This window comes from Aulonocara sp. 'chitande type north' Nkhata Bay, linkage group LG15 (genome assembly GCF_057382095.1).
Source record: "Aulonocara sp. 'chitande type north' Nkhata Bay isolate Kocher_YH1m ecotype deep benthic linkage group LG15, A_spYH_male_GT1.1, whole genome shotgun sequence".
Lineage (NCBI taxonomy): Eukaryota > Metazoa > Chordata > Actinopteri > Cichliformes > Cichlidae > Aulonocara > Aulonocara sp. 'chitande type north' Nkhata Bay.
The window spans coordinates 27,482,394-27,510,158 of record NC_141358.1 but is presented as its reverse complement, the minus strand read 5'-3'; the positions used below and the strand labels follow the sequence as shown (position 1 = coordinate 27,510,158).

Genomic DNA, 27,765 nt, shown 5'->3' with positions numbered 1-27,765 from the left:
CTGTGGCCATTTGCCTGTTGTTTAAATAAAAATCTTGGACTTTATTTCTTTTTTAGTAATAAAAAAGCTGAATGAAACCACTCAAAGCAAAACAGAGTGATGAGCTGTTATCTTTTTAATTAAAGCAACAATCTTTGTAATTTCTCATTTTGATTCTTGTTATGATGTTTTAAAGTAACTGGATTAACACGCATGTCATGTCCCCGTTTTAAATTTAGAAATCCAGATTTTCCACCTGAAGAGGTAACATCAGTAACAGGTCAAATTTGGACTTTGTGAGGGAGCAACCGGACGTTTGGCTGCAATGGCATTTTCTCTGTGTCAGGATCCATTTTAGCTTCAATAAAAATATTTAAAGGACTCAACAAAGAGACAAACGGAAAAAGACAAAAAGGTTAAATAAAAAAATTTAATCTGCATCTTTTGTGCAAAGTCACATTGAAACTGTGCAAAGCTTCAAAATAAACCGATCGATGGGAGGAAGAGCTCATCATCATCATCCTCACGGGGTAAAACTTTTTCCCAATGAAGAGCTTTAAATCCAGAGCTGACCCTCTGCTGATCTCTGCTGAGCAGCATTGATCAATTTATTGGTTGTTTATTGGCTCTGATACAGAGAGAAACTTCTTGAAGCCAGAGGATCATCTCCGGCTCTGCTGAAACGAACGTGTCTGTTTTCACTTGTTTGTTTGAAGCTGTTCTGCACCCACAGCTCTGAGCTGATCATTATTATTGATCTGTGATTTAAAGGTTTGACGTCGGCTGTAAAATTACTGAAATGCTGTATAAACTAGGATCTTTGAAAACATGAAGGAGCCTGAAATGTTCTAAAGTTTAAATTCTCCATTTTAAAAAACACTCGCCCCAGAGTAGCACCAACAGCTGTTCAGCAAGTCTGGCCAATCAGAGATGAGCTGATGCGCAACCGAGCCACAATAAGAGTCTCCCAGCTGAGCCTCAGATGTCTTCGGAGGAATCAGGGTTGGGTTCGGGCGAGCCTCTTCAGATGGGTCTCGGGTGTTCAGCAGAGTGACATGCGTTTGCGGTACTGCTCCACCAGAGGAACGAGGCAGCGTGGTGAGCCGGCCTGCAGCATGAATGGGTGCTCCAGCAGGTCGGCGGCGCTGCTCCTCTGCAGCGTGTCACGGGTCAACATGCAGCCCAGGAAGTCCTTCAACACGGGAGACACCTGGAGACAAACACAGTGACATCATCAACGACTGTCAGGATGAATGATTACATCATCATCAAATGCTACAACTAATCTGGGCCCACGACCCACAACCAGCATATTAGCATTTTAGTAACTGATGTTCAGAAAAAATCTGATTTTGTGTTTTCAGATTTAACTTACATGAGAACAAAGATGTGACAGATAAAATTTAGAAGGACCCTTATATGTATGTCTGTTGGTCCTCAAAGCATGTTCAGGTCTCGGGTCCTCACTCCATATAAAAATAAAACTAAGTGTGTGTGTGTGTCTGACCCGCTGGACGTTCTTGACACTTGGCACTGCTTCGTCTCGCAGCTTCTTCATTGCAGTGATGGGCGTGTCACTGAAATACGGTGGCTCTCCATCAACCATCTCCACCACCATGATTCCCAGAGACCAGATGTCCACCTGAAAACAGGAAATGGTCAGACCTCAAAGGCATGCTTTTAATTTGTGCGTGTGAATGGGTGGATGACTGAATGTAGTGTAAAGCGCTTTGGGGTCCATAGGGACTAAGTAAAGCGCTATACAAATACAGGCCATTTTTTTTTACCATTTTAATTTGAAATAAGACCTAGAAACGTAACTATTTGATGTTTTTCTTAGTTTTCATGTGAAACTGTGATTGGTTACTGAGAACTGTGAATATCAGTTACTGTAAATATAAATGTGATATTTGTTTAACCTTGTTCAAACTGAGGTTTGGACTTTTGTTTAACTCTAAGACTTATCCTAAGACTTGTCCAGCTTTTTTCCACCGGTTTAATCGACTCATTAAATTATTTGGCAGGAACATCCTTCATGTGCTGTCTTTACCTCGGTGCCATATGGCATTTTGGCGATCACCTCAGGAGCCATCCAGTATGGGGTCCCGACCAGAGACTTTCTCTTTGGGACTTCTTTGCTGATCTGAGCGCAGAAACCAAAGTCGGACAGTTTGATCTGCAGCAGGATCCAAGAAGGAATTTCATAGATTTACTAACAGAAAACCTCTGAGAATCCTTTTCCAGCTGTTTGTGTGACCGATGCTCAGCAGTATTTCAGTCATATCTGACTGAGGCTTGATTAGTCACTGTTATCAGGATCTGAATACTTTATTAATCCCAGAGGAAATGATGTGGTCACAGTTTCTCCAAGACAGCAAGGACATAACTAACAAGTTAAAGGTCATGAAATAATGCAAAATATTGTATTACCAAATAGCTCTAATATACACAAAATTAAATATAGACAGAGTTCAAGTTGAGGTGTCCCTCATACTGGCGGTTATTTTCTCTGCAGAGGGTGTGCAGGTATTGGACTGTGTGCGGTGCTTTAGATGGAGGAGTTGTACAGAGATATCCACAGGCAGGAATGATGTCCTGTGTCGTTCAGTGGTGCATTATGGGTAAACTCAAGTCTCTCACTGAGGATGCTACTGTGACTGGCCAGTGCATTATGGAGTGGCTGGGAGGTGCTTTCCAGGACTGTCCTTTAAGTGGACATGAAACACCACATGTATAATGTACACCACTGAGCCCTGCTCTCATACATTGCCAAATGTAACTTTATCTGTGAAGCTGAATTTAAGGTATACATGTTTAACTTTAGAATGTGTTTAGCGCCATCTTCTGTCAGTACAGAATATGATGTCACTAGGTTGGTTGCAGCTAATAGACTCACATTAGTTTATGTTAGCTAACTAGTGACAGAACTGATAACTCAGAGGAAAATAAGGACACTGAAACTAAAAATCAGTCAGCAGCAGTTTTGTGCTGACGTCAGCTGATTGCACAGCGCGGTACACCTGTCTAGAAGAGGAAACGAGACGAGTGTCGGATTCCAGATTGTCCGTCTGGTAACTTAAACAGGTTCTCCTCCACCCTGTCCTTATTAATAAAGTGTTCTGCAACCTCTGACAACCAACAAGTGGATTTCCTATTTCATTGCAGCTAGCCAAACAACAAAGAACCGCTGACTGCTGATAACACAGAGAGTGAAAGTGGACAGTATATCATTGTTTTTACCATAAACTCATTGTTGAAGCCAGGGGCTGCACAAAAATAACCCTTAGACTCTGAACATGTTCCAAAAAATTTTAACTTCCAGCTTGAATCCAGCTTCACAGTTACATCAGGGACAGTTGACATCAGGGCTTCATGATTTAGACTGGCTTTTATAATATAATGTTTCATGGCCATTTTAACTTGGATAACACATTTTATTGGCCTTGCAGATCAGTTTATTGAGTTTGTTGGCATTTGAGTTTTGACTAACTAATAACATAAATAATCTGGAAAAAAGATGCCTGATCCTCGTTATCAGCAGAAGTTGTTTTCCTTACTGTAAAGTAGTACTGGCAGTCATACAAACTCTAATGGAAACGATTAGAAACCTCTTATCAATCAGACAAAGACAGACATATATTGGTACATGTCTATCTTTGAGATTATAAATGGTCTTTAATTATTTTAGTATTTTTTAGTATTTATAATTTATAAAATTTTTAATATTTTAGAAATAAAAACTCACAAACACTCAGCTTTGCCTAACTGTAATGTCAAACTTTAAAAAGATAGAGATGGTCGTCATTAGGCATTTTTGGGTTTAGGGTACTCATTATGTGATAAACACAAGTTTGTGTGAATTCTCTGTATCTGTTGATAATCCAGGTTTAATTTTTAAGAAGTTCTGTAAATGTCAAAGATGTGTCACAAAGAAGAAGAAGGGTGTTACCTTCCCGTCCAGGGTGAGCAGGATGGAGTCGCTCTTGATGTCTCGGTGGATCACACCCTGAGAGTGCAGGTAAGACAGCGCCCGCAGGACCCCCTCACAGACTGTCGCTATCTGCTCCTCGTTCAACCTGAACCACGCAGAAACATCATCGTAAATGGCCTGTATTTGTATAGCGCTTTACTTAGTCCCTAAGGACCCCAAAGCGCTTTACACTACATTCAGTCATCCACACACTGGTGATGGCAAGCTACATTGTTGCCACAGCTGCCCTGGGGTGCACTGACAGAGGCGAGGCTGCCGGACACTGGCGCCACCAGGCCCTCTGACCACCACCAGTAGGTGGGAACGGGTGAAGTGTCTTGCCCAAGGACACAACGACCAAGACTGTCGAAGCCGGGGCTCGAACCAGCAACCTTATGATTACAAGACGAACTGCCAACTCTTGAGCCACGATCGCCCCATGAACACAGAGAACATCTCCCAGACGACACACCTGAGAGACTTCCAGCTCACCTGGTCTCACTGACGATGTGGGTTAGAGCGCCACCTTGCAGGTACTCCATGATGACCCACAGCTCATCCTCCACTAGAGCGCTACGGTACATTTCCACCACATTCTGGTGCCGGTAGTCCCTCATGATCACCACCTGAGACATATGAAATGAAGATCAGTCAAACTGCAAACAGGTAGATCTTCACCCACCTCACCACACCTGTACCTCATTAAAGAGCAGCTCTCGCCGTTGCTGCTTCCTGAGGTCCATCATCTTCACAGCCACCTGTCTCCCGCTGTACTTTTCCCGGGCGATGCAAACCACGCCTGTGGACCCCTCTCCAATCTTCACAAAGTTCTCCAAAGTAATCCTCGGGTCGCCAGGGTCCACCACCATCTGTAGTGCCTCCTTGAACTGCTCATGGGTCACCTTTGGAGGACCGCCATCGGACCCCGCCTGCTGGTTGGAGGCGACTGCGTGACCTGGGGAGCCGGTTGGGGGAGAGTGGGGCTGGGAGGGGCTGTCCTCAGTTGTTAAGTTTGGAGATTTGATAGGAGCATTAAAGGCAGAGGATGGGCGAGGCAGCCTCTGAAATACAGCTCTACCTGTGATGATGGGACTGCTGGTGCTGTTAGGAGGAGGCAGGAGGCGGGAGGAGGGTGAGGCCAGCTGATGGAGAAAAAGAAGAGACACTGAGTTAAAGCTTCAGGTGTTTCCCCTTTTTATGCTACTCTGTGCTAGCGGTTTCTTCCTGTTCAGGTCAGGCTATGCTAGCTATTTACATTTCTATAGTCTGTATTTATCCTAAGCTAATATATCTGCATTTTGTATCGAGCCATTTCCTATACTTGTTCTAATCAGATGTGTTGATGTTAGTTTGTGTAGCTTCACATGGTTTGGTCTGTCCTCAGCAGACTCATTCTAATGAATTTGTTAAAATGGTGGAAGTGATCCAAACACTGAGTTTCACCTGGAGGTCGTAGGACGAATGCGGTCTTCTTGAATTTTCTCTGGATGAGAACAGCAGGTCAGGCAGGTGACCCACAGCTGGTCTTAGCCTCACCTGGTGCCTATTGGTCTCCACAGTGTAGGAAGCTGTCCTATTTCTTAGTTCCGCCCCCTCACTGCGGGCGTACAGTCCACTTGGTTCACCTGTCCTCTGAGGTTTGTCTAGTTTAAGGGGTGTGGTTTCAGACGAGGAATCCACCTGGCAGGTAGACTTGGCTCTCTGCAGGGCCCCATTCAGTTTGGGGCTGCTGCTGTCGCTGCGCACCTGTCGTATCCGGTCCTGCCAGTAGGTAGAGCTCCCACCACTTTTCACACTGCCGCCGCGGTGACCTAGCTCCTCGTACTGGTACGACTCGTCCTCGGCCAGTTCTCCCAGCCGGCCCATCGATCGGGCACGTTTCCGTGCCGACGGACTGCTCCGGCGCAGAGAGTTGGAACTGCTGACCGACATACGAGTCAACTCAGAGATCACATGACTGATGTAGTCTCCATGGCCGATGAAGCTGCCACGAACGATGGTCTGCAGAAGAAACCAAAACAAATCAAAGTAACTCCAACGGCTCAGAGCACCACCACACTGCTGCACTACCCTTATAGACTTCCTCACAGGACCACACGTCCTCTCTTAGCAGCAAATCATCTGCTTTCCCTGATCCACAAAGACTCAGTGAAGCTCCTCCTGACCTTCTCCATCGACCCTCTCAGAGCAAACATCACATGTGCAGAGCTCTTCCTCAGCATGAATGCACACTGCTGCTTGTTCACCTATCGATTTAACCTTGGACACCTCGTTCCTGTGTCTTCATGGTATCATCGGCTTCATCCCTCTGTACTGCACATCACCATGTTCTCAGACCCGGTAGATTTGTTCTTCATTTTCATCATCCTCTCACCACCCACCGCCCTCTCCTAGACCTCCCCATACCTGCACAGGTGCGTCATTTGCCTGCCTTTGATTCCTCCTTTCTAATCCTCCGCACTTCCTGAGGTCCTCACTAACTGTCCATCTGTCCTTCTCTCTCTCATTTTCTACATTGATCAGCTCAGAGTCCTTCTTCAGCTAATCCAAAATGCTGCAGCAAGAGTCCTGACAGGGACTAGAAAGAGAGAGCATATTTCTCCTGTATTGGCTTCCCTTCATTGGCTTCCTGTTAAATCCAGAATTGAATTCAAAATCCTGCTCCTCACATACAAGGTCTTAAATAATCAGGCCCCATCTTATCTTAATGACCTTGTAGTACCATATCACCCTATTAGAGCGCTCCGCTCTCGCTCTGCAGGCCTACTTGTTGTTCCTAGAGTATTTAAAAGTAGAATGGGAGGGAGAGCCTTCAGTTTTCAGGCCCCTCTTCTGTGGAACCAGCTTCCAGTTTGGATTCGGGAGACAGACACTATCTCTACTTTTAAGATTAGGCTTAAAACTTTCCTTTTTTCTAAAGCATATAGTTAGGGCTGGACCAGGTGACCCTGAATCCTCCCTTTGTTATGCTGCAATAGATGTAGGCTGCCGGGGGATTCCCATGATGCATTGAGTTTTTCCTTTCCAGTCACCTTTCTCACTCACTATGTATTAATAGACCTCTCTGCATTGAATCATATCTGTTATTAACCTCTGTCTCTCTTCCACAGCATGTCTTTATCCTGTCTTCCTTCTCTCACCCCAACCGGTCGCAGCAGATGGCCGCCCCTCCCTGAGCCTGGTTCTGCCGGAGGTTTCTTCCTGTTAAAAGGGAGTTTTTCCTTCCCACTGTCGCCAAAGTGCTTGCTCATAGGGGGTCATATGATTGTTGGGTTTTTCTCTGTATCTATGAAGCGCCTTGAGGCGACTTTTGTTGTGATTTGGCGCTATATAAATAAAATTGAATTGAATTGAATTGAATTGAATTCTTCCATTTTCTCGTCGCAGTGTCTTCAATCGTTAGCACATTTCTGCTCTTACTCACTCTGTCTTCCTTACATACAGCTCACTATAAGCCCATTCTTTTTTCTCTTTGCTGTACATCTGCCTACTTCCTTCATCTCTCTGACTGTCCCCCTTTTACTTTGCTAATATCTTCTTTTGAATACCTTCTGTACTTCCTTATTCCATCACCTAGTCTCCTCATCCTCTTTCCTCAGTCCAGATACACAAACACCTTCTTGGTACTCTCACATCATCCGAAACTCTCTTGGTAGTAGGACAGGGAACTCATCCCTGAACTCTGAGCACTATACTACAGCTACTAGTACTGCTGCTGCTGCTGCCACTACTACTACTGCGTCTACTAGTACAAATATTAATGATAATAATAAAAATGATAATAATAATAATAATGATAATAATAATAATAATAATAATACCATGACCCTTAAATCTGTAAGATATCTGAGGTGATCTCCAGAAGAAAAACAAATAAAAATTATTGTTTGGATACATAAAAAAGAATGATTTCAACCAAAATCATCTGCTGAAGCATTTTTCAACTTTTCATATCATTATTATTATTATTATTATTATTACTAGTAGCAGTAGTAGTATTTTTGGTTTGAAAATATGAAATGCCATTTAAAATCAATGTTTAATAATCAACTAAATAAATAGATGAGAAAGTGATGTTGTGAGCCTGCCCTTTAAGCCAGCGGTCTCCAACCTGTTTTGAGCCACGGACCAGTTTATGCCTGACAATATTTTCACGGACCGGCCTTTAAGGTGTCGCGGATAAATACAACAAAATAAAACTAGTACCGGTACAGAAAAAAAGACGATTTATTCATAACACACGTGAAAAGACCCAGGAAAACCGAGTTAACGATAAAAACGATGACAAAATAACGCTGAAAACCGATAAAAACCCTGAAAACCATACATTTCAGACCTGAGCCTCAACTCTCGCGGCCCGGTACCACACGACTCACGGACCGGTACCAGTCCGAGGCCCGGGGGTTGGGGACCACTGCTTTAAGCGATCGTGGTTCAAGAGTTGGGAGTTCGCCTTGTAATCGGAAGGTTGCCGGTTCGAGCCCCAGCTTGGACAGTCTCAGTCGTTGTGTCCTTGGGCAAGACACTTCACCCGTTTCCTACTGTTGGTGGTCAGAGTGCCTGGTGGCGCCAGTGTTCGGCAGCCTGTGTCAGTGCGCCCCAGGGTGGCTGTGACTGCAATGTAGCTTGCCATCACCAGTGTGTGAATGTGTGCGTGAATGGGTGGATGACAGGTTGTGTAAAGCGCTTTGGGGTCCTTAGGGACTAGAAAAGCGCTATACAAATACAGGCCATTTACCATTTAAACCTTTTAAAATGGGTGAGTACACAGTTGCTCACCTGTTTATGTATTGATGTTTTCATGTATGCATCAGCATCATTTTAACAAGAAGTTTTACCTACCAGAGAACAAAAACAATGACTGACGATGTCATGTTTACATTAGCTTTACTGGTTTACCAGGTGAGCTTAGCGTGAACTGCGGGTGATACAGGTATATAATACATGAGTACTCGCTGATGAACTACAGCTACAATATTAAAGAAGAAAAAACTCCAAGTACTCCAGAGTTTTGAGTTGGTACTAATCAAATTGAACTAAAGATTAAACACCTTGTTTCAGACTGCTGCTGCAGACAGAAGGAATGAGGAAGTTTATTCTGGGATTTAGAGTTTGTGTTTGTGGTGCAGCTGAAAGATTCAGATTCCTTTGTTTTAAATGCCGTCGGCTGTCAGCCATATGGCATATAGTCTCCTGCTCATCCCACTGAGCTAAACCGGTGCCCGAGGAAGTATTGATACAGTAAAGACGTTTTTACATGGTGATCCATGACGAGGAAGCAGAGTCACTGTGAAGGACCCGACTCTAGGAAAGTTCCTGAAGGTACTTCAGATTGGTTCTGATCTATGCAGAAAGCTGTGATTGTCGTTAATGTCGCTGTTCATCAATAAATCAGCTTCTTCATCAGCTTTCTGATGTTCAATGAGACGCACCGCTTGGACCAGCGCACGCAAATACGCAATCAATACATTCGACTGATCCGTCATCATGCTGGCGTTGGTACCTGATCATCAGACACAGGTCCATTACATTTACAGCAGCCTTGAGAGATTATTGAAATGATCCATCCCACCTTTTTGGGTCCTAGTTCAACATTGGTGATCCTGGAGGGGTCCACCAGGGGGCGTGGCCTCTTCAGCGTGTCGATGACGCTCTGCCACTGCGGCGGCAGCCCCACGTAGCATCCCGAGGTGACATCAAACGACGTGTGGACGCGGTGCTGGAAGTCCTGTGGCGCCGAGATCTCCAGCCTGTGCTTCTTCTTCCTGCGTTGGAACATCAGCACGGAGGCGTAGAGGCAGAGGCACAAGCCGGGTAGTGAGAGCTGAGGGAAACAACAACAACAATACTGGCAATCAGACGGCGACATGATGGACGTCTTGCAAACATTCACACTCAGGGAGTCAGAGCACTGACAGCACCTCTTCCTGCTCAGGTGAGTTACCTGAGCAGAGTCACATGACCTCACCCTCCCTCTCAGAAACCGACCAAACAGCCCAGGTGACAATCTCACCTGGCTGCATGAGTAAAAGGGCGCTGACCTGAAACTGACTCTGAGTCACTCTGCAGCTTCGATTTGCTGAAACTTTATTCAGAACAACAAAAACTGACATTTTCTGATGTGCTCATGGCACTGGCCACCAGCTCGGAGCTGTGATTATCGGCTCAACCTGTGTTTTTAAATCAGGCTTTGTTGTTCAGAATGAATCCAGTGCTCCTGTAACCGTTACTAAACACAGCATGCTTTTATTTTGGTGGGCAACTGTTCCAGGCTTAAATGTTCAGCACATGCTAGTAAGAAAAACCTGAACTAAAGCTTTACATTTACCATCCATCTGAACTTCACATTCAAAACAATTGCTTTTAAGTCTGCTCCCATGACTCTGTATACATTCACCAGCCACGGCACTGGGTTCATACGATCGTTATTAGTGCATATGCATCGTCAACCATCATGGTATTTAGGCATGATCAACACAACCTGCTGGCATTCACACTGAGCATCAGAATGATGAAGAAAGGTGACCTAAGTCACTTTGAATATAGCGTAGTTCTTTCAGAATCCACCAACCTGCTGGGATTTTCCCACCAACCATCTCTGAGTTTACAGAGAAGGTCTGGAACAGAGAAAACAGGTCACATAACCACTCGTTACAATCAAGGACTGCAGAATAGCATCTCTGAACCTTGAAGCAGATGGGCTACAGCAGCAGAAGACCACACCAGGTGCCTGTTGAGCTTGTAAATCTGAACCATGAAGAGTCAAAGCAGCTCTGAAGGAAAAAGGAGCTCCAACCAGTTAAGTAGAAAGCTGTACCTAATAAAGTGGGGGGCGCCCGTGGCTCAGGGGGTTGGGAAGCGTATCTGTAACCAGAAGGTCACCGGTTCGATCCCCGGGCTCTCTGTCCTGGTCATTGTGTCCTTGGGCAAGACACCTTACCCTACTGGTGTTGGCCAGAGGGGCCGATGGCGCGATATGGCAGCCTCACTTCTGTCAGTCTGCCCCAGGGCAGCTGTGGCTACAACCGTAGCTTGCCTCCACCAGTGTGTGAATGCGAGAGTAAATGAATAGTGGCATTGTAAAGCGCTATATAAGTCCAATCCATTATTATTATTATTATTAAAGTGGTTGGTTGACTGTAATTTATAATCTAAAAGTGAAAAAAAAAAGCCAGAGTTATAGCCTGGGAGGTTAGGGTTGTGCTTTTGTTTTACACGAAACTATGCTGTCTGTGTCATCAGAACGTTGGTGTTGATGTGACTCAGCTTTCAGGTTAATCCAACATTAATCTGGATTCTTGTGTCACTGCAATCTGATCCGTGGATTAGTTCCTGCATGCCAAGGTTATGATCATTAACTACAACCAAAACATGTTTCCTGTGAACCAAAATAGATGTTTTGACATCAGTCGCTGGCCAGCTGCCAGCTCTATGCTCATTAGGCAGTCATGTGTGTTTTGCCACATCACCTGGTGAGGCAGCAGAAACCATACCTGCACATTCAGACAGTCCTAATGTCCTTCTGTGCCTGAGACATAATCATCTTATAGAAAAGTCTCTGTATGTTTGTCCACTGGAACATTTTACAATCAAGTTACTGAATAAAAAAAAGATTTTATGGTTTTTAGTATTTAGTACTGGTTTTCAATCCCAAGCTCAAATTTACTGAACATAAAGATTTTACGAGAATTAAAAGCAGTCACACAAGCATCCTCCTGTAGCCCAGCTCGGAAAAGAAGGAAAATAGAAATCCTGTTTGGCGACATCATTATCATATCTTAAGACGATGTGATCTAATGTGAGAGTTTCAGAGTTTAGGTTGAAATATAAATGAAGGACGACCCGTTTCAACAAAACAAAACAAAATATGAAATGGTATTCGGCACTGAACGCCTAGCCAAAAGGACAATTTGTCAATATCAGGAAGTACTGATGAAGTACTGGGGAAGTACTGATGAAGTACTGGTGAAACTCAGATTCCCACTTGGCTCTGGTTCAGGTGTTTTTATTCCAAAACCTGATCTGATCTTCTGAGATGTTCATCCAGATGAATGACCTCTACAACTTGATAACTAAAAAGACTAATGAACGAATTAACTTAATGGATAGAAATTCCGGTGCAGTAAATTAATGGAGGTGAAGGTGGAGACTTTGGTGACTTCAGGATGTCTGTTCTGCTACAGGCTAACACCTCGAGCTCATTATGGGACAGTTTACATTTCAGTGTGAAGATGCTGGAATGAAAATCAGCATCTCCAACTCAGTGGCCACGGAAAAGGTGGAGTGCCCTCTGCGGGATGGGTGATGGATGTATGGATTGATGGATAGATGGGTGGACGGATTGGCTGGTGGGTGGTGTAATGATAGTTGCTATTGTTGAAGCTACCCACAGGGGGCGCTCTGGAATCAATAAGATATACAGAATAGAAGAAGAAGTGATCGTTGTAGAAAGAATAATAAACAGCTAGCTGAAGCTAGCACCAGGAGCAATTCTTGATGTTTTATTCATAGAGGAATAAGAACATTACATGGTACCAGGAGACGGGTTAAGAATAAGAAGCAACGCAACAAGATGGATGCAATAAAACCGCCAAGTCCGTTGAAACTGACTGGAAACGTGGATGCAAGTTGGAGGACTTTCAAACAGCAGTTCAAACTGTATATTGCAGCTGTCGGAGTGGATCAACGGGCAGATGAAAGGAAAATAGCCATGCTGCTCACCATCGCCGGCACAGAAGCAATAGAGGTCTTCAACACTTTTGTGTTTGCTCAGCCCGAGGACAAAGATAACTTTGATGAAGTCATGAAGAAATTTGACGAGCACTGTCTGTCAAAGAAAAATGAAACATACGAGAGATACGTCTTTCGCTCACGCTTACAGCATCAGGGTGAGTCATTTGATACTTTTCTCAAAGACCTCAAGATCAAAGCTCAGTCCTGCAATTTTGGTGATCTCAGAGACTCTATGATACGAGATCAAATAGTGTTTGGAACTAATGAGAAGAAGCTCCGAGAGAAACTGTTGAGAGAAACAGAACTAATGCTGGAAAGTGCTATAAAGATAAGTCAAGCCAGTGAGCTAGCACGACAACATGTACTGACGTTTAGAGAGCCTGTTCAAGGAGCAGCGCAACAAGAAAATGAGGCAGTGAATGCAGTGTCAATTAAAAGAAAGCCATGGAGTAAATTCAAAAACAACGACAACAGAAACAAAACGTGTGACAATGAAATGTTCACTTGCAAGAGATGTGGAGAGAAACACAGACCAAAACAATGTCCCGCATATGGAAAAAAATGTGCAAAATGTAAAGGACAAAACCATTATGCAAAAATGTCTCTCTCCAAAAACAAGGGACAAAAAATACACACTGTGCAGGAAGACACAGTGATGATCTAAGTGAAACATTTTTCATTAAGATGGTGTCACATGAAGAAGATGTCAATGCACAGTCTTCAAGACATAACACTGGCCAAAGTGTTAGTTCAGTCACAGATGATAAATGGACTGCTCCACTGTTAGTCAATGGGACATTGGTAACATTTAAAATTGACACAGGGGCCAAAGCTAACTTGATCAACGAGAAGGATTTCAAGGCACTGACTGAGAAGCCTAGAAGATTTACAGAGAAAGTCACACCGCTGAGGGCCTACAATAACCAGCCAATACAAACAAAAGGAGGATGCAGACTTAAAGTGACAGCTAAAGGCAAACAGCATAACATTTTGTTCACCATCGTGCCTGATGGACACGAGTCACTTTTAGGAGATAAAACATCTGAGGACTTGGGACTAGTAAAGAGGATCTATCAGATTAATACTGACACCATGAAAGAAGCCAAACAAGGGAAAAGAGTGGAACACCAAGGGCATGAAGGAAGTTCAGACATTATCAGTAAATTTCCTTCAGTCTTCAAAGGACATGGAACATTGCCTTACACCTACAAAATCCAGCTCAAGGATGATGCCGTGCCTGTGGTGCATGCCCCAAGGAGAGCGCCTGCTCCATTACAGACAAGTTTGAAAAAAGAGCTTGAAAGAATGACTCAAATGGGTGTCATTGAACGAGTGGAAGAGCCCACAGACTGCGTGAACTCTATCACTTGTGTCAAGAAAAAGAATACAGGTGCCTTAAGAGTCTGCCTTGATCCTAAAGATCTAAATGAAAATATTAAAAGAGAGCATTATCAGATCCCTAAGAGAGAGGAAATAATGAGTGAAATGGCAGGAGCTAAGTTTTTTAGCAAACTGGATGCATCACATGGATTTTGGCAGCTGAGGCTAGACCCAGAAAGCAGCAGGTACACTACCTTTAACACGCCATTTGGGTGTTACTGTTTCTTGAGGCTCCCATTTGGAATTAAATCAGCACCAGAGATCTTCCACAGGGCAATGGAGTCCCTGATCGAAGGGCTGGAAGGCACCAGAGTCTACATAGATGACCTCGTAGTCTGGGGAAATACAAGGCAACAACATGATGAAAGGCTGGAGAAACTTTTGTGGAGAGTTAACAAGAATGGACTTAAACTGAATAGAGACAAGTGCCTCTTTGGTGTTTCAGAGATGACCTTCTTGGGAGATAAGGTTACAAGTGAAGGGGTGGAACCTGATCAGTCAAAGGTACAAGCCATATTGGATATGCCAGCACCCACTGACAAAAAAGGTGTCTTGCGAGCAATGGGAATGATCAACTTTCTGGGTAAGTTCATTCCTAATCTTACCTCCAAGACAGCATGCCTAAGGGAGCTGCTACAGGACACCAAAGTGTTTGAGTGGACGGCCCGACATGAGAAAGAGTGGAAAAAATTGAAGGAAACTGTAACTACAGAGCCGGTCCTGACATTCATCAAAGCCTCAAAAGATGGCTTAGGAGCAGTTCTGCTCCAAAGGAACAAAGACAAGTGGCAACCTGTAGCATATGCGTCCAGATCAGTGACAGAAACTGAACAACGCTATGCTCAAATTGAAAAAGAGACTTTGGGCTTAGTGTTTGGGTGTGGAAAATTTCACAGCTATGTATATGGATTACCAACCTTTACAGCAGAGACTGATCACAAACCTCTCATCTCGATCAGAAAAAAGAACCTCAACGACATGTCACCCAGAATTCAGCGCATGATGATGGTGTTGCAGCGCTATGATTTTGAGCTGATCTACACGCCTGGGAAATATATCGTACTCGCGGATGCTTTATCCCGAGCGCCAGCACCAAGTGGTGACAGGTTAGTCAGCACTACAGCCGAGGAGGCTGAAACACATGTAAACATGGTAACTGCCTCACTCCCAGCATCAGATGTCATGTTGCAGCAAATTGTACAGGAGACGACAAAAGATTCAGTGCTGCAGAAAGTATCCCACCTTATACAGAATGGGTGGTCAAAAGGAGTCTGTCCAGGGTTCTACTCTGTGCGAGCTGATTTATGCATGGCTAATGGACTGGTGCTGAGACAAAACCAGATTGTCATTCCTCAATCCATGCGGAAGGACATGCTTCAGCGTATCCATGAAGGACATCTTGGAGTGGAGAAATGTAAAAGGAGAGCGAGAGAAGCAGTTTACTGGCCAGGCATCAACAGGGATATTGAGGAGATGATACAGAAATGTGAAACATGTCTCAAACATCACTATAAACAAACAAAAGAGCCAATACTGGCAGCAGATCTACCCACTGCACCATGGCAAAAGGTAGGCACGGACTTATTTCATCTGGATGGCAAGGACTATGTTTTGGTGATTGACTACTATTCTAATTATCCAGAAGTGGCACAGCTTTCCAGTACATCAGCACAGTCAGTCATCACACACATGAAGGGCTTTTTTGCCAGACATGGAATTCCACAGTGTGTCATCAGTGACAATGGTCCACAATATGACTGTAGAGAATTTAGTGACTTTGCAAAACAATATGGATTTCAACATATCACCTCTAGTCCCTTGTATCCCCAAGTGAATGGACAGGCAGAAAAAGGAGTCCAAATAGTAAAGAGATTGTTCAAAAAAGCAAGAGACAGTAAGACCGACCCTTACCTGGCTCTGCTAAGCTACAGAGCTTCATCCCTGGAGTGTGGGGCATCACCTGCTGAGCTACTCATGCATCGCAAGCTCCGCACCACACTTCCACACATTTCCAAGGAAAATGACAATGCACATGACAACAAGCTGACTGACAAAAGGATGAAACTCAAGCACAGACAGAAAAGGAACTATGACAAAACTGCAAGGCGTCTGGAACCGCTTCAGGAAAGAGATGTTGTGAGGATTGCAGGTCCAGATTTCTGGGACAAAAAAGCAACAGTTCTCAGCGAAGTAGGGCCCAGATCGTTTGCTGTTCAGACAGAGAATGGACAAGTGTTAAGAAGAAACCGGAGAAGTCTGTTAAAGACACAGGATGTTAAACATCAGGACACAGAGACTGGAACTGAACAACGAGGTGCTAACCCTGTTGAGCACCACAGTGAGCCTCCTTCACCTTCCCCAATGTCTGAGATACTGAGAAGGTCTACCAGACCTAAGAAACCTACAGAGAGGCTCATAGAACAAGTGTGAACTGTTGTGGTAAAGAATTGTTAAAAAATACTAATAATAATAAATCACAGGTAAATAACGGATAATAATTCATTTAGAATAGTAATTGTTCACACTTAATTGAGACCTGCTGAGTTATGTGTTATTGACTGTTCAAGTTGTCAAAGGTGAAGAGTTCTAATGTGCTTGAGGGCTGTATGGGATTCATTTGGTTCATTCTGGAAGATGTAAGGTATACATTTGGATTTATTTTGTTTGACTTGTGCTACAACTTTTGGTTATAAAAAAAAAAAGAACACTACTGAATGTAGTTTGTTGCACAATTTATAACATGTTGAATGTTAGACAAGAATGTTCAGATGTTACAGAGTAACAGTTCTCTTTGTAATTGTGCTTATTATAACACTGTTTGGAAAGGGGATGTAATGATAGTTGCTATGGTTGAAGCTACCCACAGGGGGCGCTCTGGAATCAATAAGATATACAGAATAGAAGAAGAAGTGATCGTTGTAGAAAGAATAATAAACAGCTAGCTGAAGCTAGCACCAGGAGCAATTCTTGATGTTTTATTCATAGAGGAATAAGAACATTACAGGTGGATAGATGGGTGGGTGGTGAATGGATGGATGGGTAGGTGGCTGGGTGGATGGATAGATGGATTGGTCGGTGGGTGGATAGGTGGATGGGTGGAATGGGTGGATTGGTTGGTGGGTGGATGGATGGGTGGATGAATGGATGGATGATGATGGATGGGTGGATGGATTGGTGGGTGGTGAATGGATGGATTGGTGGGTGGGTGGATGGATGGATGGATTGGTTGATGGGTGGATGATGATGGATGAATGGAGCATGAAAACTGTTAAAAACGAAAATAAAATTAAACAATCCGGTTGTTCAGTGATGACGCGACGAATCCTACTTCCGGGTCTAAAGTAGTCTGCGTTTAATATGGCTTTTGTGTTGTTAACATGATTAATGTTATGTATTTTCTTCTATTTGATCTCAAAAAGCTCCTACAACAGTCAGTGATCACTGTTGACCTCCCTCGGCTTTTATTACCACTAATCGTTTATTTAAGCTCAGTTTTTAAAACCTTAGGATGTAACTACAGCCCAGCCCATGCAGCAGTATATGAATGACTAACCTCGTATTGTGGATGGATTATCTCAGTTTTTCTCCTGGCTGAAGTTTGGTCCTTTTACAGCATCCTGCTGTAAAAGTTAACCGAGAACACTCACGTTAACTTTTATCGAGTGGAAAAAAAGTTAGCTTGTTTATATTATGCTAACATAGCTGTGTCGCTAGCGGTCACGTAGCACACCATTATACACCAGCTAGCCCAACTTCAGTAACCCTACAAACGTCACTGCTGTTTAGTTTTCTGTCTTCATTTATGTTGGAAGTGATAGCAGAGCTGTACGTTTTAATTTGTTTCCAAAACCCCGCAGTCAGGACATGCTATATTGTATTTAGATAGAAGCTAGCGAGCTAACTCCCTGCTAACTTCTAACTCCGTTAAATGTCATAAATTCCGTTTTCATGGATGCCTGGATGTTAAACTCAATTGTTACACCTGGTAGAGCAGAACGCTGATCATTTTATTAAAGATGAAAGACTTTAGACAGTTTTTCAACTCTCAGTAATGCCATAGTGATCGTTTGATATATGGACCTGCAGCGGAGTTTAGACCCAGACACGGCTAGTGACGTCAGACTGAACAACCGGATAAGAATTTAAATGAAATGAGCTGTGGGAAGTGAAATTCAACAGTGACCTTGGTTACAGCGGAGCATGGGCACGTATTAAACCTCTCACAGTGATGACGGCCAGCTGAAAGTCAGAGCAGCAGCAGTTTTATTAACTTTGTTTATTTTTGGTAGTTCTGTTTTCCTGGTTAGTGTGTGTTTATTGTAGATTTGGTTCTTAGACTGTTGTGGTTTTAAGTTTTTTAAATTTTACTTGTAATTCTATTTATGTGTCATGGATGTAAACGCCCAACTGGGGACAAGGATTCATACTCAGTGTTTAACCGTGTTAAATTGCATCATCATTATTAAACAACAGCAATAATAATACACTCTGCTGCTATAAAAATTATTTTATGTCACGTTTGTTTTCATTGATGCATTCTTTTGCATTTGTGTTAATAAAGTTTGAATTGAAGAATAAGCAGGGTGTGTGTGCAGCCTTCATCATACCTGGATGAACAACTGAAACGTGTCACCAGTTTCATCTTCATCACACATCACACCAGTGAGGACCGAGCACAGTGTCCCCAAATGGTCTGAAAGCAAAGCGCTACACACACACACACACACACACACACACACACACACATACACACCTGTCTCACCTGTGTGTGAGTTGGTGTCTCTCCACCTCAGGTAAAACCGGGTCTGGTCTGCTGCTGATCAGATGACTCCACCTAAGCCTAAAGGGAACAAGAGAGATGATGAGGCACAGAGCCTGCTCCTCTTCTTCATCAAATATCATCATCATGGGGTGACCGTGGCTCAGGGGGTTGGGAAGCGTATCTGTAACCGGAAGGTCGCCGGTTCGATCCCCGGGCTCTCTATCCTGGTTGTTGTGTCCTTGGGCAAGACACTTTACCCTGCTGCCTACTGGTGTTGGCCAGAGGGGCCGATGGCGTGATATGGCAGCCTCGCTTCTGTCAGTCTGCCCCAGGGCAGCTGTGGCTACAACTGTAGTTTGCCTCCACCAGTGTATGAATGTGAGAGTGAATGAATAGTGGCATTGTAAAGCGCTTTGGGTGCCTTGAAAAGCGCTATATAAATCCAATCCATTATCATTTATTCTCCTCCTCTGACTGACCGGATGAGATTGCTCCACATCCTCCTCCGCACCCTCTCAGCAAACAGGAGGAGGAGGAGCTGTTAATCAGCTTTCACCTTCCAGCTGTTTATGTTTCAGGCAAGGGGTGGAGCCAATGGTTGACCCAGTACATACACAGACAGGCCTTACCAACCTGTACAGGTGGCTTAGTAGAGTATTTAAAAGTATAATGGGAGGGAGATCCTTCAGTTTTCAGGCCCCTGTTCTGTGGAACCAGCTTCCAGTTTGGATACAGGAGACAGACACTATCTCTACTTTTAAGATTAGGCTTCAAACTTTCCTTTTTGCTAAAGCATATAGTTAGGGCTGGACCAGGTGACCCTGAATCCTCCCTTAGTTATCCTGCAATAGGTGTAGGCTGCGGGGGGATTTCCATGATGCACTGGATGTTTCTTCTTAACTCACTATGTGTTTATAGACCTCTCTGCACTGAATCATACTTGTTATTAATCTCTGGCTCTCTTCCACAGCATGTCTTTGTCCTGTTCCCCGTCCGTCTCTGAGCCTGGTTCTGCCGGAAGTTTCTTCCTGTTAAAAGGGATTTTTTCTTTCCCACTGTCGGCAAAGTGCTTGCTCATAGGGGGTGAGCTCTCTGTATTATTGGTCTTTACCTTACAATATAAAGTACCCTGAGATTCTGTTGTTATGAATTTGTGATATATCAATAAAACTAACCCAGGGACAGCATTTCACCTGTGTGTGTGTGTGTCTGTGTAGCTTGCAATTTAATTTAAACATTTCCATAGCAACAGAGCACTCCTCCAATCAGATGTTGTCACTGTATCAGGTTAGTGAACCAGCCTCCACCCAGCCTGGAGCTCAGCATTACTGAAGCATCCACAGAAGAAGTTTGTCCTCCAACATGTCTGGAGAACACTTCCTGAAGATGGCTCAGAGATACAGACACACTGTCTGCAGGTATAACGAAGGGAGGGGTGAATCCAGAGCTGTGTGGTCTGCGCCACATCGTAAGCAAAATACAAATGGAGAATATAAACTCCCTATTATTCCACTGTGGAGCTCTGTCATGACCCACCTGCCGTTCTCCCATAGGGGGTGCTCTTTCTGGAAGCTTTCATCCTGCGCTTGATGAAAGGGTTCAAAACAATCGATGTAATCCCATTCATAAAATGTAAATACCTCTCCGTGAATATTAACATTTTGATTTCTGCACCACCCCGAACAGCTGCTGCTTTTCCATGCGCGCGTTTAAAAAATCCTGGTGTCTTATGGGTAAAATCAGCTTCAGCTTTCAGCGGCATCTCTTCTTCCTTCACGAGTTTACCTCCAGTGAGAGTCAGCTGACTGTTTCCTGCTAAACTTTGGCCTCTTAAACTGTCCAGGATGTTTGAGCAGTTACCGTTTTACTGTTTCTGGGAATCCCCGTGACCTTTGAACCCTGTGATATTCTCTGTGTGCACACCTCAACGTGATTTGGAGGAAAACTCTTTTTTGCAGATGTGTGAACGAAGCTTTTGTTGGTGCTGGTCTGATTCCAGGTGTTTTTAGCAGCTGTGTTTTCAGGGTGTGGCTGGCTCGCTGACATACCTGAGGAAACTGTCTCTACATGACCAGACAGTTCCGCCACGGCTCCTCGTCTGACTGGAACTGCACTCATCCCCATGCACAGGCAGGCTTACCAGAGACAGTGCCCCCCAGTGGCTGCAGGAACAATGACAGATCACAGCAAGAAGTCAGGTGACCCAGTTACACATAGCCATGTAGGCATGTTCGAGCACAACTTTAATGCTACCGACTTCTTTAAAAAGTATAATTTGTATATGTTAATGTTCACAACTCATTTATGAAATTAAAATAAATAAAAATAAAAACAAACTAAAGAAAAATTATTAAAATGTTAAATTAAAAGTTTTACACATTTAAGAAAACATTTCAAATAAACTAAAACAATGAAATAAAATTTCTTTAAAACTTAAAAACTATAATTAAAAAAAACAAACAAATCATAAAAAGCTAAATTAAACTACACCGAAAATACAATAAAAATAATGTTATGTATATAAAATTGAATATAAAGAAAATAAAAAATTAATAAAAACAAAAATATAAAATTAACAGAAAAACCTTAATGAAAATAAAATGTAGCATACAAATTTATAAAAACAGTAATACAAAATTAAATATAAAACAAAGGCAAAATAAAGAAGATTAAATCTAAAGAGCACCATAAAAATGATGAGCTCAAACAAAACGATATAAACCTTTACCATTTGGAATGAAGGAAAGTTAAACTGCACTGACTATTGTACTGTGCAGAAGTCGACATGCCCCTCATTTCTTCATATTTTGCTTTTTTGGCTTCCTTGACGTTTTAGTGCTCATGAGCAAGAATCCTGCAGCCTTCTGAGTCTTTCAAAGTTTTTCTTTGGACTTTGGCTGCTTTTTCACTCATCTTCAGTCCTTGTACCTGACCATTTTCACAGAGTCTGCAGCCATCTGTGACACGGTGGAGGCTCTGTCATAGTTTCAGCTGCAGTTCAGTCAGTGGTGTTGGAGATCTTTGATAAACTGATGATCCATCATGCAGGAAAATCTGGAAACATCTGACTGACAGCAGTTTCCTGTTTCAGCATGGGAGTGATCAGAGCCGGACCTCACCATAACTGAAGCAGTGTGAGATCATTCTGACCGAGAACAAAAGGCAGAAACTTTCAAAGAAGAAGCCTGAGGAACTCTTCCTGAAGATCCTCACCAAGCTGACACGGAGCTGCAGGATGAAACGGCTCACAGCATAGATTCACTTTCAGGGTCATTAAAAACGTGAAACTCAGTTTCCACCTTATGAGCTGTATTTTTGCACTTGTTTCAATACTTTATAACCATCACTGCTCCCAACAAACACGGTAAGCTGCAGTGTTTCCAGTTTCTGTAAAGAGTCTGTTGCTGGTTTTGAACACTTTTTGGACATCTTTAAAAAATATCCTACTCAGCTTTTTTTAATAACTGTCATTATTTTCTTGTATTTTATTTTAGATTCTTTACTTTTATGTGGTCAGCATTGTGGCCTCACAGCAGCTTCATCCCACAGTCCAAACACATGCTGTTAGTGGGGTTAGGTTAACTGGTGACTCTAGATTGCCCACAGGCTTGAGTGGTTGTGTGTCTCCAAGTGTAAAAGCCTGGATATGGCAAAGTCTGCAGTGAAAGCAGGAGGAAAACACTGAGACATCAGTCTACGACACATCTCCACTGATTCACACCCACTCACCTCTGAAGCTCCTCAGCAACAACAGAGAGCAACCAAACACTATAGCTGTTAGCATGGTTGCCTCACAATATGAAGGTCCAGGTTCAAACCCCTCTGGCTTCTTGGTTAACTGATGGTTCTTCATTGGCCGTGTGTGTTAATGTGTTTTTTTAAGTCAGAGTCGGAAGTGTACCATCAGGGACACACGCAGGTGTTCCCAGGTCAGTTACACTTCCACACCGAACCACCATTCATGAAGATCAGTTTACCCCACCAGACACACACACACACAGTCAGGTGTGAGGCCAAACTTTAAACAGAATTTTTTTCTTTGCTACAACCAAACTCCATTCAAATATTGTCTGATTTAACATGTGTGTTCTGAGTCTTTAAAGCTGCATAAGGACTGAATAAAGACAAACCAGCAGACTGAGCCTCTGCAGAACCCCGAGTAACGTGAAGGTTGTTCTTAGGTAAAAGTTTTAGAGTGGAACCCTTTCAACCTGAACTGTCTCTGCAGAGTTATTCTTTCTGCAGGTTTCTTTGCAAGGTTCTATACAGAACACTTTTATATGAACGCAGGATCACTCAGAACCACAGGGGTTATAGTACCATGAGGAACCTTTGCGAGGGTTCTCCTCCTGTTTCTGTCTCATAAGAGTTCTACTAAGAACCTAAACCTGGATCATTTACAGAAATGGAATATTTATACATAATCAGACTGGTGATACCAACATGTTATTCACAGTTAAGGTAAAGGTCCTCATGCAAGCTTAAGAACCGGGTTCTGTAAAGAACTGTAGAACTTTAAAGCCACAGTGCTGGTATTTGACAGACGCCGTTATCTAGAAAGAGACAATGCGGCCTGTAGATAATCAGTTAATTTAACTCAAAACACACACATGCTCACCTGGCTGCGAAGTCCAGGTGAGTCGGTTCCTGCTGTTGTTCTCCTCCTTGGACTGACTCTCTCTCTCTGCTGCTCCTCTTCTTTCTCCTCCTACCCTGTCTTCCTCCCTCCCCCACCTCGCTCGTCCTTGTCTCAGCTGGTTTCAGGTGGAGGGGGAGGAGTTTGAGTCTTTCATATTCGAAGAAGCTTTATTGACACGAAACACAGCAGCAAAGTGAAAACATATCAGTTGATGTGTGAATAAAAGCAGAGCGCACAGATGAACACTGAGGTCATCCGACCGTCTCTGACTGCACAGGTGATCATGTGACTTCTTTTGGAAGAGAACCATCAAAAGTGGCTTTGAGACAGCAACGAGTCCATGAAAGCAGCAGAGGAGACAAAGGGGAGGCAAGGTCTGTGTCAGCATGCAGGCTGCAGCACGCATCGCCGTGCCCTGAGGCGGGGGAGGACGTGACTCAAACCGCCACACTCTGTTCACTCTGAACTCTGCTTCTCACACTTACACCGCTAAAGGAACCAGTTTGGGGTCCAGTAAAGCCAGTTCACTGTGCTTTTAACAAGATTTAATTCACACTGTGTGCCAACTACACCAGGGTTCGCCTTCTTAGTTCAACTCAGTCACATGACACCAAAATCACCTAGTGTACCTGCTGATTTGTTTTACAATAGTCTAATATTTTATTCTTTGTTAAACTAAGGTGAAGGGTGAGGGTCAAAGGTTAAAAACACCTGAGATCAATATATTCACAGTAGCATAACTTTTATTTTCCAAGGTTCAAAGAAATTCAAACTTCTGCAATCATCACGTCACGAAACGGTAGAAGCTCTTTTCACCGCATGCTCTTCGAAAATCTTTCTCTGACATGAAAGTTTGTGGAAGAAGACTCAGATGTGGGCGTCTCGTCTCCACTGGTCCGGTATGCGATCGCAGTTAACCCGGATTAACCAGAGAATGTGCTCCAGAAGGACACAGCGCCCTCTGATGGTCAAGGTTGATTTTGATTTCCATCGTTTTTGATAATGGAGCACAAACATGAGGCAGACAGTGGAAAATGACATAAAAAGCCTCTTTATTAAGTTAGAAATAAAATAGCAGGTAGATGGGTGGGCGGGAGGAGGAGTTAAAGTTTCAGCAGTAAAGAGCGGACAGCTCCGACAGGAGCGGCTGCCAGCATTCAGTAACAAATGGAAAAGCCTCCTCCACATTCGGGTGTATATATCACTGTAGTAAGCAGACAGCTGTACTTAAACTTCAGCTCAGGATTAAGATGAATCAAGCTTTAATCAACCTGTGTGAGCACCTGGCCTCATCTCCTCTGAAACGCTCCACCATCCAGCCTTCAGCGTCCTTCGAAAGCTTCATCCTGCTCTTAGTCAGTAAGGGATGGACACTTTCAGCCATGCCCACCATATCCACCTCGAAGGTACAGACAGGTGAGATGGTAGCACACTCACAAGCCCAGCAACGGAGGTGGGTTCTTTGCTGAGAAGACAGTTGTGTGTACCAGCTGTGGGGGTGCAGTCGGCTCCAGGAGACCCAGACTGACGGAGTCTTGAGCTGCACTACCCTGATCTCCTGCTGGAGCTCCAGGTCCACCAAAGATGACCAGTTCACTGGGAACACTGAGTTGGACACATGCAGGCCTCTGCAGGAGCAGTTAGGATTCATCAATGAGCACACACAATTTTCTTTCATTCATCACTATGTCATTGACTACCTTCTTTTTCATTTCAGCTGCAATGTGATCCAGTATATTTGCACATGAGTTATTAGAGTGCAAAACTCTGCCCATCTTGACACCATTTAAGACTTGCAACTGGACATCTATTGGCATGTCTGTAAAGGGACGCCCATGCTTGCCAATCTTATAAGCTGTTCTAAACACATTGCAAGTTGAAGCGTAGTCAGCCTTTCTCATATCTTCAATGTGTTTTTGCATTGTATTTTGTGTTGCCTTCTCTTTTATTTCAACTGCTTTCTTGTGATAAATTGAGTCTCTGTGCTCTTTTATTTTCTTTCGTAGTGAGTTTTGTTGTGCAGCCTTGTCCCTTCCAAAAGACGAGATTAAGCACCCACTCCACTCCTGCGACACTCTCTGCCCTTGCTGCATGTCCACGCGAGCACAAACTTGACTACACACACTACAACCCAACTTTTGATTTCTGCTGATCAGCCACTTGTAATTTGTGGAGAAATACCGGACTTGTGCTTGGGACCAACATTCTGGCCACTCATGCTCGCTAACGCGGCTGTTGTCATCGGTAGAAATGGTGTCATTCTCGTCCTCGTCGTCGCAAAAAGTGCCGTCGTCCGCGGCTGCGGCACTAGTGCAGCTTTCATTAGCTTGCGTCTGACCTGCAGCGATATCATTCTGGCTTGGTGGGGTGTCAGCCAGCGAGTCTTCTGATTCTGACCTTGTTCTTTTACTACTCAGAGTCTGAAGCCAGGAGAGCATATTAAGTGTTCATTGTTTTTGTATTTTAACCGAGCAGCTGTTTACGCGTTTTACACACACTCTCCGGACCACGTTGAGTTGTTGACATGACAACGGCAAAAGCGACGCATGCGCTTTTCACTTGTAAAAGACATTGGTGTATGGCTAATGTAGTCTATGCTCTCGATGGGACGAATTAGGAAGCGTGCTTGTGAAGGGCGCTCTGAAAAGCGGCAGCGCAGCCAAACGATTATAACAGATGTGCAAATGAGAGTACCGGTACGCTAAAAGCACGTTCTGGGCGCATGGAGAGGTGGCGGTACTCTCAAGAGCTATATTTAGAAGTGGCGGTACTGAGTACCGGCGCGTACCGGCCCACTTAAAGCACTGTGCCAGAGCACATTTTGAACAACACCATGGGAATTTCGGATTTTACACAGATGGTTGGATGTTACAATCTGGAAATGGAAGGAAGGTGAGTGTTATTAATTGATCGACATGGTGCAGTTTTCCACCGATAGGAAAGAGGTGGCTTTTCTTCCCCCCCTTTCTTTAATGTTTTCGTACTGTCCTTAGAGAAAACACACACAATGTAACTTCAACTGCTCTGTTGGGAGCGGGGCTCGATGGTGAACCTTAGGCCGCTCTGGTGGGGGGTTTATAGGGGACAAAAAGGGATTGGGCTGGGGAGTAGATCCAAGTCCAGCATTGACCCACTCCATCATCTCCTCAGTGAAATTCAGGTGCAGGGAGGAGGGAGTAAAGGAGTGGGAGGAGGGTGATGACCTGTCAGGGGTTTGGGGGGCTGGGGAAGGTCGTGGTCTCTGGTCCTGGTCGTTGGTATTGTTGAGAGCGTTGGAGACAAATAAGGACCCCTCTTCTTGCCTCTGAAGGCTCTCCTTTTTGAGGCTCTTTCCAGGTGGGGGCAGATGAAGCTCCTCCTCAAGCTTTGTTTGTTCCTCCCTATGAGATAGCTCCTCATTTATCTTAGCCTTGGCACCAAGCACAGATGGATGACATATGGAGTAAAACAAGTTGAAACAGCTGCATGCCTGACTTGTTAAAATTAAATCCATTTTGTTTAAACAAATGCCTTCGTTCCCAAAAAAAAATATTAAAATTGTTGATAAAATGCACTGAGTGGTCAGCACATGCTGATATAAGCAATTTATTTAGTGCAAACAACTTGCTGAATCTCTCCTCTCCTGACGGGCGGTACAGGTCCACTGATGAATACAGCTTCATTCAGAGAATTTACTGCATTTAATAATCCAGTAAAGTCCCGTTTCAGAACCTCTGACTGTTGTTTGGACACATCATTTGACCCTGTATGCAGAACAATGTTAGTCACAGTTGGATATTCATCTGCAATTTGCAGGTACTCAGAATGTGTGATATAACAGGTATAACAGAAACAATATGGGGCCCAGTACAAAACCTGGTGGCACACCATAGCTGAGAGAAGAGGACAAGGACCTATGACTAGAAACGGCCACAGAAAAGTATCGTTGATGTAGAATGCAAAGCAGACCCAGATACACAGAACCAGCATTTCAGCCTATGGAGCAAACTATGGTGGTTGACAGTATCAAAAGGTCAGCTCCAACATCAGCAGAACCAAACACTCTCCTGCATCACTGCCGCTGGAGAACAAAGAGCAATTTCAGTAAAATGAGTCGAGTACACTGTCATTATCCAAGACAGATCTAAGCTGCATAGCCACAACCTTTTCTAATATCTCAATAACTACTGATCATTTTGGTCTCTAATTGCTAAGAAAGGTCAAGTTTGGGTTTGTTTTAAAATGGGTGGATGACAGCTTTGTTAAAGTAAGCAGGGATTTGAGCAGAGAGCAATGAGGTGTTGAGTATGCTAAGCACAGAGG

The 27,765-nt window shown here is 43.7% G+C and overlaps 2 protein-coding genes and 1 pseudogene across 5 annotated transcripts; all 3 read right to left on the bottom strand.

Annotated features, from left to right (window-relative positions):
* Nucleotides 1-395: 395 nt before the first annotated feature.
* pak6b (p21 protein (Cdc42/Rac)-activated kinase 6b) lies at nt 396-23,678 on the bottom strand. Of its 4 annotated transcripts, none has more exons than XM_086265341.1 (11): nt 23,443-23,678; nt 20,873-20,986; nt 18,825-18,902; nt 9,522-9,773; nt 5,393-5,950; nt 4,648-5,091; nt 4,442-4,575; nt 3,929-4,055; nt 2,030-2,122; nt 1,487-1,621; nt 396-1,189 (listed from the first exon to the last, which is right to left on the bottom strand). In XM_086265341.1, exons 4-11 carry the CDS (start codon nt 9,726-9,728, stop codon nt 1,022-1,024), a joined length of 1,866 nt encoding a protein of 621 aa, XP_086121467.1. In that variant the 5' UTR covers nt 9,729-9,773; nt 18,825-18,902; nt 20,873-20,986; nt 23,443-23,678; the 3' UTR covers nt 396-1,021. The 4 variants fall into 4 exon arrangements, with proteins under 4 accessions (XP_086121467.1, XP_086121465.1, XP_086121464.1 ...); XM_086265339.1 differs by having other exon boundaries at nt 2,030-2,155; nt 18,816-18,902; nt 23,443-23,676; XM_086265338.1 differs by having other exon boundaries at nt 2,030-2,155; nt 23,443-23,675.
* A 1,425-nt stretch (nt 23,679-25,103) lies between these two features.
* LOC147313272 (E3 SUMO-protein ligase KIAA1586-like) lies at nt 25,104-25,960 on the bottom strand. The gene has a single exon (XM_086265357.1). The coding sequence runs from the start codon at nt 25,899-25,901 to the stop codon at nt 25,104-25,106; it is 798 nt and encodes a 265-aa protein (XP_086121483.1). The 5' UTR covers nt 25,902-25,960.
* A 492-nt stretch (nt 25,961-26,452) lies between these two features.
* Nucleotides 26,453-27,333, bottom strand: LOC147313271 (uncharacterized; annotated as a pseudogene).
* Between the last annotated feature and the right edge of the window lie 432 nt (nt 27,334-27,765).